Source organism: Bombus flavifrons, chromosome 11 (genome assembly GCF_040668555.2).
Source record: "Bombus flavifrons isolate JBK064 chromosome 11, iyBomFlav1_principal, whole genome shotgun sequence".
In the NCBI taxonomy this organism is placed as follows: Eukaryota; Metazoa; Arthropoda; class Insecta; order Hymenoptera; family Apidae; genus Bombus; species Bombus flavifrons.
This window is the reverse complement of record NC_138452.1, coordinates 663,864-676,330: the sequence shown is the minus strand read 5'-3', so window position 1 is coordinate 676,330 and position 12,467 is coordinate 663,864. Positions and strand designations below refer to the sequence as shown.

General features: G+C 36.0%; 2 protein-coding genes across 4 annotated transcripts; one reads left to right on the top strand and one right to left on the bottom strand.

Moving 5' to 3' along the window:
- Positions 1–482: 482 nt before the first annotated feature.
- On the bottom strand, positions 483–11,662 carry Nadsyn (NAD synthetase). Of its 3 annotated transcripts, none has more exons than XM_069123192.1 (13): positions 11,123–11,662; positions 4,344–4,550; positions 3,779–4,034; positions 3,474–3,666; positions 2,943–3,183; positions 2,642–2,881; positions 2,460–2,575; positions 2,097–2,401; positions 1,815–2,023; positions 1,514–1,739; positions 1,268–1,444; positions 1,089–1,191; positions 483–806 (listed from the first exon to the last, which is right to left on the bottom strand). In XM_069123192.1, exons 2-13 carry the CDS (start codon positions 4,487–4,489, stop codon positions 778–780), a joined length of 2,241 nt encoding a protein of 746 aa, XP_068979293.1. In that variant the 5' UTR covers positions 4,490–4,550; positions 11,123–11,662; the 3' UTR covers positions 483–777. The 3 variants fall into 3 exon arrangements, with proteins under 3 accessions (XP_068979293.1, XP_068979294.1, XP_068979295.1); XM_069123193.1 differs by having other exon boundaries at positions 11,127–11,662; XM_069123194.1 differs by lacking the exon at positions 11,123–11,662 and adding an exon at positions 5,351–5,369.
- On the top strand, positions 5,656–11,574 carry LOC138184853 (cytosolic carboxypeptidase 2). The gene is made up of 15 exons (XM_069123204.1): positions 5,656–5,937; positions 6,015–6,232; positions 6,616–6,768; positions 6,856–7,169; positions 7,383–7,529; positions 7,599–7,710; positions 7,920–8,165; positions 8,258–8,590; positions 8,674–8,901; positions 9,017–9,108; positions 9,185–9,413; positions 9,507–9,603; positions 9,669–9,867; positions 9,952–10,173; positions 10,229–11,574. Exons 1-15 carry the CDS (start codon positions 5,865–5,867, stop codon positions 10,848–10,850), a joined length of 3,285 nt encoding a protein of 1,094 aa, XP_068979305.1. The 5' UTR covers positions 5,656–5,864; the 3' UTR covers positions 10,851–11,574.
- Positions 11,663–12,467: the final 805 nt, after the last annotated feature.

The following is a 12,467-nucleotide window of genomic DNA, read 5'->3' as shown; positions in this document are numbered from 1 at the left end:
AATATATAGATATGCAGATAGATAGATATATAAATTAGAAAAATATATATATATCGACGTTATCGCATGCTATTAATAACGCGCGCCATGTACGTTCGAATTTTTGAATGAGTGTCAAATGACTATCGTATGCGTGAAAGATAGAAATGAGTGTGTTTTGCACGACTGTTCAATATACTGTGTATGACAGATCTTGGAGAATTTGAAATCTTAAAGTGTCAAGCAATACTAATAAAACATTAAGATGTTTTACATCACACATAGACACTGATCTAGGCTCTCAACCCTGTCGTCATTCATTGATGCTAAATTTAACGAATTGCGAATACGCGCTGTCTGTATGTAGAAATAGAAGAAATAATAAAAGTAATATTATATGCACACGTGTCAATTTATTTCTGCAACTATGTTTATTTTTAATACCTTATATATGGAACGTCTGAAGAGGATGATCATAGGTATTAAGAACTAATTACACACAATTTATATAAATATATGTATATATGTGGAATTTGCATATCTTTAAAATTTGTATTTCTGCTCATTAGTTGCATTAATATAATACAATCTATGATTCATGCAATCCTTGCGTTCACCAATCTCTTTATAGCAAAGCGTAGCCAAAGATTCTTCGTGGAGGAATCTCTAACGGAAGAAACAGCGCCGATGATACAAGGAACTGGTCGGACGCACAAATGGTCAGCTACCAAACTTGCGTTTCGATGCGCTCGCAAGGCTGCAATATCAAAATGATAAGAGACAGAGATACTGCTACGGTTAAACTACTACTCCAGGATGTGTTTTATCTGCAACAGAGAATGATGCCGGTGTGTGATGATTCCTCGGTAGAGATGCAACGAACGAGTATGCGCACGGTGGGTCAAAATTACTGGATGGTCGTTTGTCGGCGGCCTGCTCGACTTCGACTCTGCGAGATCGGTGTTTATTCGTCGATTAACGCTGTTTAGCTCGGTAAACAAGCAAGGAAATCGATCACGTAGGAACGATTTCACGGTGCTTTCGTCCCCTCCACGACTCGAGCTTCATCAGCGATATCGTACACTTGTCTTTTTTTTTTATTTACTCACTACTGATTACGGAGCTGAACGGCATGAATCTGGGCTTCGCAGGTACTTTCGGCACGTCCTTTCGACCTCTTGGTGATTTCTCCTCGTTGAGAAGACCTTTCACCTACGGTCAATTATTTTATTTCAATGGTTATTATAAGTTTCGTTTTAATCATGCTTTATCATCTAACATAACCAACCTGTTCGTCGATTGCGTTAAACTGCCATTTCCATGTATGATTGTACAAGAAAGGTCGATGATCGAATCTATTGTCGTCGGGACTGTAAGTCTCGGCGTGACAAGATGGTGTCAAGATAGTCATTTTATGACGATTTATAGCATAACATCTATAAAAGTGTTTCACTTTATCTGCCACCTATAAGTGAATTCAAATTTAAAAATATCTGTAGCAACAATGGCTGCTGCTAATTATAACTATATTTACTTCTTTTGAGGTACATTTATCCCACATGTGGACGAGTCTGCAGAACATTGTGAAGGGACCTGCACAATCCTGTTTTCTTAAACGTCCAAAAATACCAAGCTCCTTGTACGTCATACCCATATCAATCTCATCAAGCTGCGCAAGCTGTCCTCCTTGAAGAGGTTCCAATTCTGCGGTAGCAGGAGCGTCTAAGATTTTATCTAAAGCAGTTATTCCATGTTTTCTCCTGAAATAAACATAATGGTTGATCTTATATGTGTCAAAATAAGTATCTTAGAAGGATACCAATTTTAATATTAACCTAAAGTAAGAAAGGAATGACTTTAAGTCGTTTTTTGCAATTCCACCGATAGGATTGATATCGGCACTGCTGCAATCATATTTGGTAAAATACCCACGAAGCGCTTCATCAACGTTACTGCTCCCTAATACCAGAAGACCACCCGGTCGTCCTCTGACCCAGAGCATCAATTGGGCAAACAGATAAGCTATCACCATTCTCAAGCGTGCCTTAAAAAATTGTAAATAATTAAAAACTTATTTGTCTCTCACAAGGATGATAAATATAATAGCAGAAATCAACCTGGATATTCTGCAAAGCTAAATTTTCTCTAGGAGACCCTCCTTGCACCTTAAATCTCGGTGTCAGCTTAGTGACTTGTTGGAAAATCGTTAGAATGGCAGACACAGCAACATCGATTACTATACTGTGATGATAAGAGCCAATCTGATTAGCGAGTTCAGCTGCTCGCGCCTTTGTTTCGGCCGATGAATTTTCAGTACCCATATAGCATGTGACAAGAAGGGTGTTGCACAGCTGTTTTGGATCAGTCGGTACATATTCACAGTCTCCGACTATTTTCCTGATGTCTGACAATACCTGTGCGTCTAATTGGAGACATTCAATAAGTACGTCCTCTAATGATAATACAAAATTAACACGTACCTCCTTTGTTAACCGAATCCACGATCATATCACACATGGAATAAACCATGCACGCTGATGACGCAGAATCGACACCACCACTTAAGGGTAAGAAAAATCCACCTTGGCAAGAGCGCCTTTTACAAAAAGGCGATAGTAAATAAATAATAAATAAATATTTAATTATGAATAAAGTATCGAACCTTAGATAGTCCCAGAGCCAGCATGCAGGGGCCAACGAAATTTCTTCATCTGGTGTATGATAAACAAGTTTTCCTGTTGCGTTTTCATCTTCATAAGGACCTAAGTCCACATCGATCGGTCGATCTGGAGGAATTGAAATCAAAATATCGGAAGTTAGAGCAAAATCCACCTTTATGCGTGGATAGCTTGGTTGTCTAGCAGCTAGATGAGACCTTGACCTAATGTTATTTCTATAACTCCTATGAAAGAAGAAAACAATTAACTCAAAACGGAAGTTGAACTTTAATGAATATTACAAACCTTATATCCTCGAGATCAAAGGTTGCCACAATGACTTCCACTTCATCCAATGCAAACTGCTTACCACGATTCAAGATCTGACCATTCAAAGTAATAGAGGATCCACCACTGAAGTATAATCTAGAACCATCACATCCTCTCAAGTTACTGAACATGTAACATCCACCTGATTTGAACGTAGCCGACTTAACTAAGTCTACGGTGACATAAGCTTTCCGTAGTTCGAAATATGATCCACTACCTTCAAGAGAAAAAATTGAAATCGTATATATAAGCTACAAAGTAAAAAATAAATACACAGTAGTAAAAAAAAGTTTTTGACCACATAAATTTTCTACTTCATGTTCTAAAAGCGATTTTAGATTTAATATTTTATTCAGTTAAAAAAATAGTGCAATAAATAAACACTGTTATAACGTAGGTATACATGTATACATTTTGTATGTAGTATACATTTTTAAATGTGATACATGTGTTTAACGATGTAAATACATGTATATATAAGTGCTTGTACATTGTTTTGTCAATTACCATTTGCGATAATTTCAACACCATCCAAGCACATTGGAATATGATTGCTCATTGGACTCCAGAGCTCTTCGCAAATTTCGAAACCTACGCACGTGTCCCTGGTTGAAATAACAGCATCGCCAAACGGCACCACTGTCTGGTTAGTGATCTGAGATATCATTCTAGGCAGAAAGTAGTCCTCCACCGTGCGTTCCTGCATAAGCAATTAGCACTTGTAGACAGACGCTCGGTATCAAGCCTAAGACTAGAAGGTCAAGAACTATTCGGATTTCTTATGCATCGTGCGTGCAATCTGAAAGAATGACCTTGGTCCACGGCGAGAACCACCTGGATTCTCTATAATTGCCATCCTCGCACAATTGCATCTTGGGTCTGATAAGCAGAATTCGTCGATTCAGAAATGCCACTCTGCAGTTGTACGTCACATTCTTGTGCATGACTGGCATACCAACATCTACCAGCATGTCCTCGGCAGCCGGTGATTTAAGAATCGTCGCGAGTACTTCCCAGCTGTGAAGTAATGTATCTGACTCGTAGAAATGATCCTCGCAACTGTAACCACTATTCCACAGAATTAATAGTATGTATCTTTTTATAATTAAAAAAAAACAAAGATTCTTTAGTATCTTATAATTAGACTGCGGATGTTTATGCAAACGAATTTTATGAATAAAAAGAGACGATATCCAGATAAAAATTTGTCCCACTCTCTAGATATAACAAATACTTTATTTTAGATATTTTAGACATTTTTGTGTTTCATATGCATTCTGTGTATTCTTGCGCTTTTAAATTTCCCATAAATGCACAAAATCCACATCTAGTTATAGTATTGTATTATTCTTTTGTTTTTTAAAAAGAAAATTTTACGAAATTTCTAGCTCTGGTCCGCTTCTATAAGTAGCGCCAGCATCTTTAGCCTCTTGAATACTTTGCAAGATTCTTCTGGAATTCCCATCGAAATCCAATGCCCACTGATTCAGCGAACAAACTGCTACCGTCACTGTACGACCCATCTTTAAAAAATTCTTCTTTTCTTCCAAAATTTCAAACAAAGCGATGATTAACAGGGACTATCTATAAAAAATAAAACTGGATGTTATTAACCGTAGAACATTACCCTCGTTATATAAAAATTGTAAAGTACATATTTGGTTGGAGGAGAATAATTGCTGATAAATAGAAAGTTAATTCATTTCGACCTATCAATTGAAAGCTCATTGATTGGCGGAAAGAACGTTTGCCGAGGAAATAGCAGCACATCCATTCTCTACTCCGACAAACGTTGATTGATCAATAATTTTCAGAAGCACGCAGGGAGAGGGATGTAAATTGCTTGGCTGTTTCGTGTGACTAAGCACAAGAATGCCTGAGAAAACTCCGAAGACGAATTCCTTGAAATTAATGCAACTTTCCTGACAAATTGCCTTGTCACGTTTTATCTTTGATAAAATGGATTCAGATATTCGGTTGTAAGGACTTTTTGGACAGATTTAAGAAATCTTGAAATATCTCTGAATAATAAGTAACCCATGATGTATTATTGTATATTTTCTACAAGTTTATCAATATCATATAAAAGAGGATACAGAAGGATGGAGAATAATTCAATATCATTAAAATTCAAAGAATAGAATAAGGAATCGTATTTTTCATAAATCTGTTCTTGCACGAGTCTTCTTGTAAAAAGAGAGCAATTTCTTGCAACTACTACTTAGGGAAATATAAAAGCTAAATAAAATATTAGATTATCTTTACAAACAATAAGTTCGATCGTGAGAGAGAAGTAGAAGTGCGTTGAAAAAGATCGATAAACAGACATCGTGTCTACCAGACTTGGTTCGATACGAATGTTCCATCGGAGCAGAGCGACGAACCTCGAGGAACGAGAAAGGGCTTCGAACAATCTACTGGCTCCGCCCCCGTTTCCCTGTTGTCAGGCAATGGACGGGCCAGCTTTTACCGAGTTCCTCTTTCCTGGAGGGCAAAGTTCCTGATCACAGTTCACGCGCTAGATTCGTCCAGACAATACGTTGTGTAGTCAAAACGTCATCTAAAGTTGATACTGTTCTCGATAAGCTTCTTCTAGAAATGCATTTAAAGAACGATTTAAAGAACGATTTAAAGAATGGTCGAAAGCTTCATCTGACGGATGACTAAGTTCCACATAAAAGAACAAGGAATAAAGGATTAAAAAACTAAAAAAAAAAAAAATAAAAAATGAGCACGATCGAAAAATGCCTATTGGACGGAAGAATTCTGTGGATCGTTGACTGTGTCTCGAGTCAAGATAAATTTAAAAGTCTTGAAAGAAGAAAGGCAGCGATGTTGAACAATGAAGAGGTCGACAGACCAGGGCAAGATGACGAGGCCGGTGGAAGATAACGAAAAATGAAAGATCTTCTAACCGATAGCAAGGTGAAGGAGCTTCAGACCATGTTTTTTCCGGTTCATCCGATCCCTGGTAAATTTAAACATTTATAATAGCAGCGCGTCTAGTTTAAGCAAATAGAATAGAAATGTTTGTTTGTTGCGAGACAGGCAGTACGCTGGCGAACTTGAACAAACTGCAGGAGTTGCACTTGCTGCAGCTAGGACGATGCGATGCACCACGAAGGGAAACGGAGTTATCACTGTTCTCCATGCCTTTTGGAACCAGAGATGATCAATCGCAAGAAACTCTTCGGAGCATATTGGATACTCATTGCATGATAGACGGAATCACCCAGGAGACTGCTAGATGGCCCACAGAGTGCCAAGTATACAATATAATATGAAACAAATATATAGGGTGTCTCTACGAAGTTCATTTTGATTTTATTTCGTTTTAATGAATCAATCTTTATATCAGTTCACTATACATGTTAATTCTTGTTTGATATATCTTTTTTAAAGTCATACACACATAAAAATCAACTAGCGTGAAATGGCAGATGTTATATTAGAGACCAAAGTATTCTCTTTGCATTTCTTATTTTTATTATAACATTTTAATGAAGCTTTAAATACCCCGTGATTATTTAATCTTTTTTCCTTGATTATAGGCATATAATGTATTGTAAAAATCTGAAATATCCTATATATGAAATATAGGAAAGACAAAGAAAATTCGAACAAAATGATCAAAAAATTCATACTTCAGGTACTTGCGGAAAGAGTTAGGCATATAGAATATTCTCCAGCCGTTCCAGAACCGTTCTACGTGCCAAGCGGGAAGGAACCAAGGCCAAAACCATTGGGCGATGAATTTGGAACTGTGATATTTCGATATCATCCAACCAATGTCACCAGTTACGTGAGTTTATAATAATTCGTACGATAATAATTATTGTAACAATTACAATTTGAAGAAAGAATCAATTATTCGTTCAATGACCAACAGTTTAGTAGATCTTGTGTGGGTGGAAGCACGGTCGCACCGTTACCAACGGAATCTTCAGCCGATTCAAATGGAAACGAATCGAAGAACGTCGAGACTAATAGCAATATGTTCTTATTGACCAAAGTGTCTGACCTAATGGAAACTGACACCGATTTACATTTTGAATCTCGTTTCGAATCTGGCAACCTTTGCAAAGTTGTGAAGATCACTGACACGTATTATCAATTGTATCTTAGAAAAGATCTTTATACTCAAAGACATACCCAATGGTATTACTTCAGGATATCAAATACGAGGAGCAGAACGAATTACAGGTAAACATTCAATTTTGAATCTTAATTAATTTTCTTGATACAAATCCATGCTTTTACAAAAATAGAGAAAAATTTGTACTACTCGCTAAATTTTATGAGTATTTTATTTTAAATATTTTGCGTATTATTATGTCCATTGTGTATATTTTGATGGATAAATGCATAAATATCCACAGTATATTTATTACAAATATTCATTTAAAACAATTTCAGATTGTCCATTGTGAACCTTTGCAAAGAGGAAAGTCTATACAATGAAGGTCTTCGGCCACTCTTGTACTCAACCGAAGACGCAAAGAAGCGTGCCGTTGGTTGGAGGAGATGCGGAGAGAATATCGCTTATTACAAGAATGATTCATCGTACGTTATCATAATTTCAATATCCTCAAGTGTTCTCGTAATTTTTATTAAATGTATCTTTCTTTCCAGAAGCAACGAAGAAAAAGAAAAGCACACACTAACATTCAACGTCTCCTTTCCTCATGACAGGGACACTGTTTATTTGGCACATTGTTATCCATACACCTATACTGACCTACAGGTAATACAAATACAAGTTTCATCCTTTGCTATATCTTTTTATAAATAGTCTGTTTGTACGTACAACCGAAATGATTAATATTCGTTGACGACTATTGTTGGAGACACAGTGAATATAAATAATTTGAATCAGACATGCAACAGACGATACGATTAGCAGGATCTTAATAGACCGGCATAGGAAGAAAGAAAAAATGTTCCAATTTTTAGGAATATCTTGCCAAACTAGCGGCAAATCCTATAAAATCTAGATATGCGAAATTACGACTATTGTGTCGTACACTTGCCGGAAATGGAGTCTATTACTTGACTATCACTGCGCCTACTTACGACGATGTGGTACGAAGAAAAAGAGGCATAGTTATCACGGCACGAGTTCACCCTGGAGAAACTCCATCTAGTTGGACGATGAAAGGAATTATTGATTTTTTAACCGGAGAATCGAATCAAGCCAGAGTATATGCTCGACATAATCTTGATCTTAATTTAGTTTTTTCTTTTTCTTCCTTTTTTTTATTTTAAGATGTAACAAGACTTTAACAACGCAGGTACTACGAGAAAGATTCGTATTCAAGCTGATTCCTATGCTAAATCCGGATGGCGTTATTGTTGGCAACAATCGTTGCTCGTTATCGGGGAAAGATTTGAATAGACAATATAGAACTGTAATGAGAGAAAGTTACCCTTCAGTCTGGCATACAAAGTTAATGATTCGACGATTACTGGAAGAATGCGGAGTGGCCATTTACTGTGATTTACACGCTCACTCCAGAAAACATAATATATTTGTTTATGGCTGCGAGAGTAAAAGAACCGCTTCACAGGCGAGACTCTCCGAACAAGTGTTTCCTCTGATGTTACACAAGAATGCAGCTGACAAAGTAGTCGATCCGATACAGATCATATGCTTTTTTCTCCTCTGTTTAAGTAAAGTCAAATGTATTAAGAAGCGCTCGATTTTTAGTTCTCTTTTGAAAACTGCAAATTTCACGTGGAGAAAGGTAAAGAAGGTACGGGAAGAGTCGTAGTATGGTCTATGGGAGTGCAGAATAGTTACACAATGGAAGCGTCAATGGGAGGGACGAAAATAGGCTCTAGATCAGGCACGCATTTTTCTACTCAGGATTACGAGCAAATTGGAAAAGTATTCTGTGAAACTCTATTGGATTTCTTTGATCCAGATCCTATCAAGGTAAACATAATAATCGTTTAACTCATTATAACAACAGACAATCTTCTTAACGTTGCTTCTTACTTTGTATATATTTTTTATTGGATTTAAATGATGGTAAATTACGCACTGGAAGGAAAAGCTACGGAACAAAATAATTACTAGGTTAATGAAGGGTGGCTCCAATGCCGAAGAACCGACGAATATCGATTTAACCGACTACTCCAGGTACTTTTCAACATTAATCGTAGCGTACTTTTTATTCGAACCATCTTCGATTCAATTATACCTATATCTTAATCAGCGACGAAGGCGACACGTCTGATAGTTCAATCTCAGAGGAACAAGAAATACAATTTTCAGAAGGTACATGGACCTATACTTTGAAGGAACCACTTGTTTCTCCGCAATATTTATGCGCGCCACCACCTACGCCAACATTTATTCCTCCTCGAAGTTTAGAACTAGCAAAAAGAAAAAGCAAAAAGGGAATCACCGTTAACAGAAGCTACCTTCGACGCAAACGAATGCTGGTAAAATTTGAAATATCTTTGATACTTTCTTTCTGTAATTAAAACACGTTCATTTGAAATGAGTACTTACTAATTAGACCGGTTGACGTTTAGACTAGAAGAGCAGTAATGGATTTACCAACTCTGGACCCGGGCAGCGATTTGTGTGACTATATTGATTCAGCAGATGAAGGACTGACGAGGCCAGAACGTAAAACCACACCATTGAAATATTATTAAATATAAATTGAAAGAAATAAGAGAAATTATGTTTAGGTTTCTCAGCAAGAATTCGCGAAAATTGCAAAGAAGAAACTAACCAATTCGTGGATAAAGAAACAAAGGAAATCCCCAGTGATGGATTAATCTTGCCGGAAATAGCGAGACCTCGTAGTATGTCTTTAGCTGAGAATATCAATGTCGATAAGGAAGAACCGAAGGCGAACAGACGATCCCATTGTCTTCGCTTGGTTAGGTAAAGAGATATTAAAATAAGATATTCTGACCAAAGTAGATTTAAAAAATGGAAACTTCTTTGTTTAAATCTTAATTTATGTAGGACATTAAGACATCGTTCGCCTGTTCCGTTAAGAAGTCAAGATATACAAATTAAGCTCAGTTCACTGCGGCAACAAATATGGATGGGAGTTCCACTGAACGTCGCAGAAAATATCGATAAAAGAGTCAACTATCATCATCCTATTCCAAAGGGACCATTAAGCTGGGGAATATCCAATATGGCGTTAACCAAAAATAAAATGAATAATAAAGTATTACTGAAGTACGTAAAGCTCTGTTACATTATCGACGAATGTTCCAAGTTACTTCTATTTCAGAGGCACCAAAAAATTGCAATTTGTCGAATATATTGATACGGAAGACAACATGAAAGAAATACAAAATAAATATAAACGTGAAGATACGATGCGTTCAAAAGACAGTAGTTTGAGAGTGGAATCGCAGCGGCAAAATGCTGAGCAGAAGCCAAGGAAAAAGAAGTCTCCTCTGAAGTGGCAGAAGATAGTTAATCTAAATTCTAGAGTAGAAGAAATGTGCCACCGCAAAACATCCTTTTTAACAATTAAAGCAGACTCTTTAAAACTAGTCACGCTTGAAGTACCTTCAAAGATTCAAACGCGACAGCACAAAATTGAATCTCGAAGGAAGCACCGGAAAAGTTGCGCCACCTGCACTGTTTCTAACGGTGGAAAAATATCGAGCGTTACGAAATCTCAATTGCATTTGCAATCGCATTCACGATCCCACATACAATTGCAACCCCTAATCGTTCCTTTGTGCGACAGTTTTTCGTCGGAAAACGACTCCATCGATTCTCGTACTCAAAGAGCCTCAAAGAAGAAATATAAGAAGAAGAAACAATTGAAGAAAATGAAGTCGACTCCTGCAACGGGAAAGAAAAAGCGTGTCACCAGCGCGAACGTATTACGCAATCCTTGAAAGATTCCGTACATAAACAAGAATGTTCCGTTGAATAGCATTTTTTCAGTCCCTCCAATACAGGCTCTTTTTCGTGTTTTTAAATATACTCCTGTTAAAGATTCATTACACCCATTAACGAGAATAATTTTGTACGAGTGATTTGTACTTTTGTAGTGTATTGTACTTTTTAACGTGATTGTATGACAATTCGTCGTTCAATTAAGGCTTACAACATTGTTACGTAACAAATTTTGCCAAGACTTAAAGTATGAGATAATTGACCAACGTACTTACGATTTTCCGTTAATCCAAATAGGAAAAAAGCGACGATTGTTTAAGACTGTATTTAAATACGATATTAGTCGCACATTATTTAAATGGCATACGCGGGATTCCTGTTTCTTCCACGTGTTTTTTTTTTACCAGAAATTGAAAAATGTTCGGTTTAACAAAAACATAACCTCACAAAATATTATCTACATTCGTAATGTAATATTTATTTCCACTGGAACAATTCATCGCTTTTAAAGCTATATATCGCTTGTAGGAAATATATCTTACTATCGGATTTCATTCAATGGAAAACTTTATAAATATATCAGTTTTTGAAAGTCTTTTTCCATAACGCTTTTTGATACGTTATGCTTTCATTGATAACTTCGTTTTTAACACAGATTAAACACAGAAGAACGTGATGCTGCTCAGAAAACACTGTACAATTCTTTTTTCGTTAATACTCATGCGGTTTTTAAAAAAATGTATTCACTTGTTAAACTATTATCGTCAAAACAGTTGGTGTTTTTAACGAGGTGCTGCCATCTGATGGAGGTACGTGCAGCATGCAATTGTAGATAACAACCGTACATACGAATCTGTGTATAAGTATCAGCAGGTATGAATAAACTTCCTGGCTCATACATAATATCTCAAGGTATATATGCTATATGTATAACAAGATACATACATAATACAAAATAGAATTTAAAAAATACGTTAATTTTAATTATTAAGTTAATACTGTGAATTATTGGCACAACAGCAAATATTCCATCTCATATACATACACATATATATCTCCACTTTTATTACATTTTGTATAAACAACATAAATAAAAATGTTTAATACAAAAAGATCTACTTTTATATCTACCTTCCTTTCAAATTTATTTAGTCAAAACACCAATATAAAAATATCAATTCTCTTAAGGGAATTATATATATATATAATAGCGTCATTTTTATTAGTATTATATTTTACCAATGCTTCACCATTTTTTGTAATAATTATATGTTCTATATAAAGAATATAAAAGGCTGTATACTGAGAAAGAAAAAAATATTATTATCCCATAATACAATAATATCAAACATTTTTCAATCTCTTACAATTAGTCGAATAAATTGTAATAAACAATGAAACATCAATAATCAATGCAATTATTTTTCCATATGGAATAATTAATTTGTAATAAAATGCACTTGCGTAATTTCAATCTAACAGAATATATTTTCGCGTATTATTGAGCCAGAAAGCCGGGTCATCGAGCATTGACCTGGATATCCGGCTATTGTAAGCATAAATACTTACGTTTTTCCCAATGCCACGTAGCACGGTGACAAATTTTCCTAAAATCG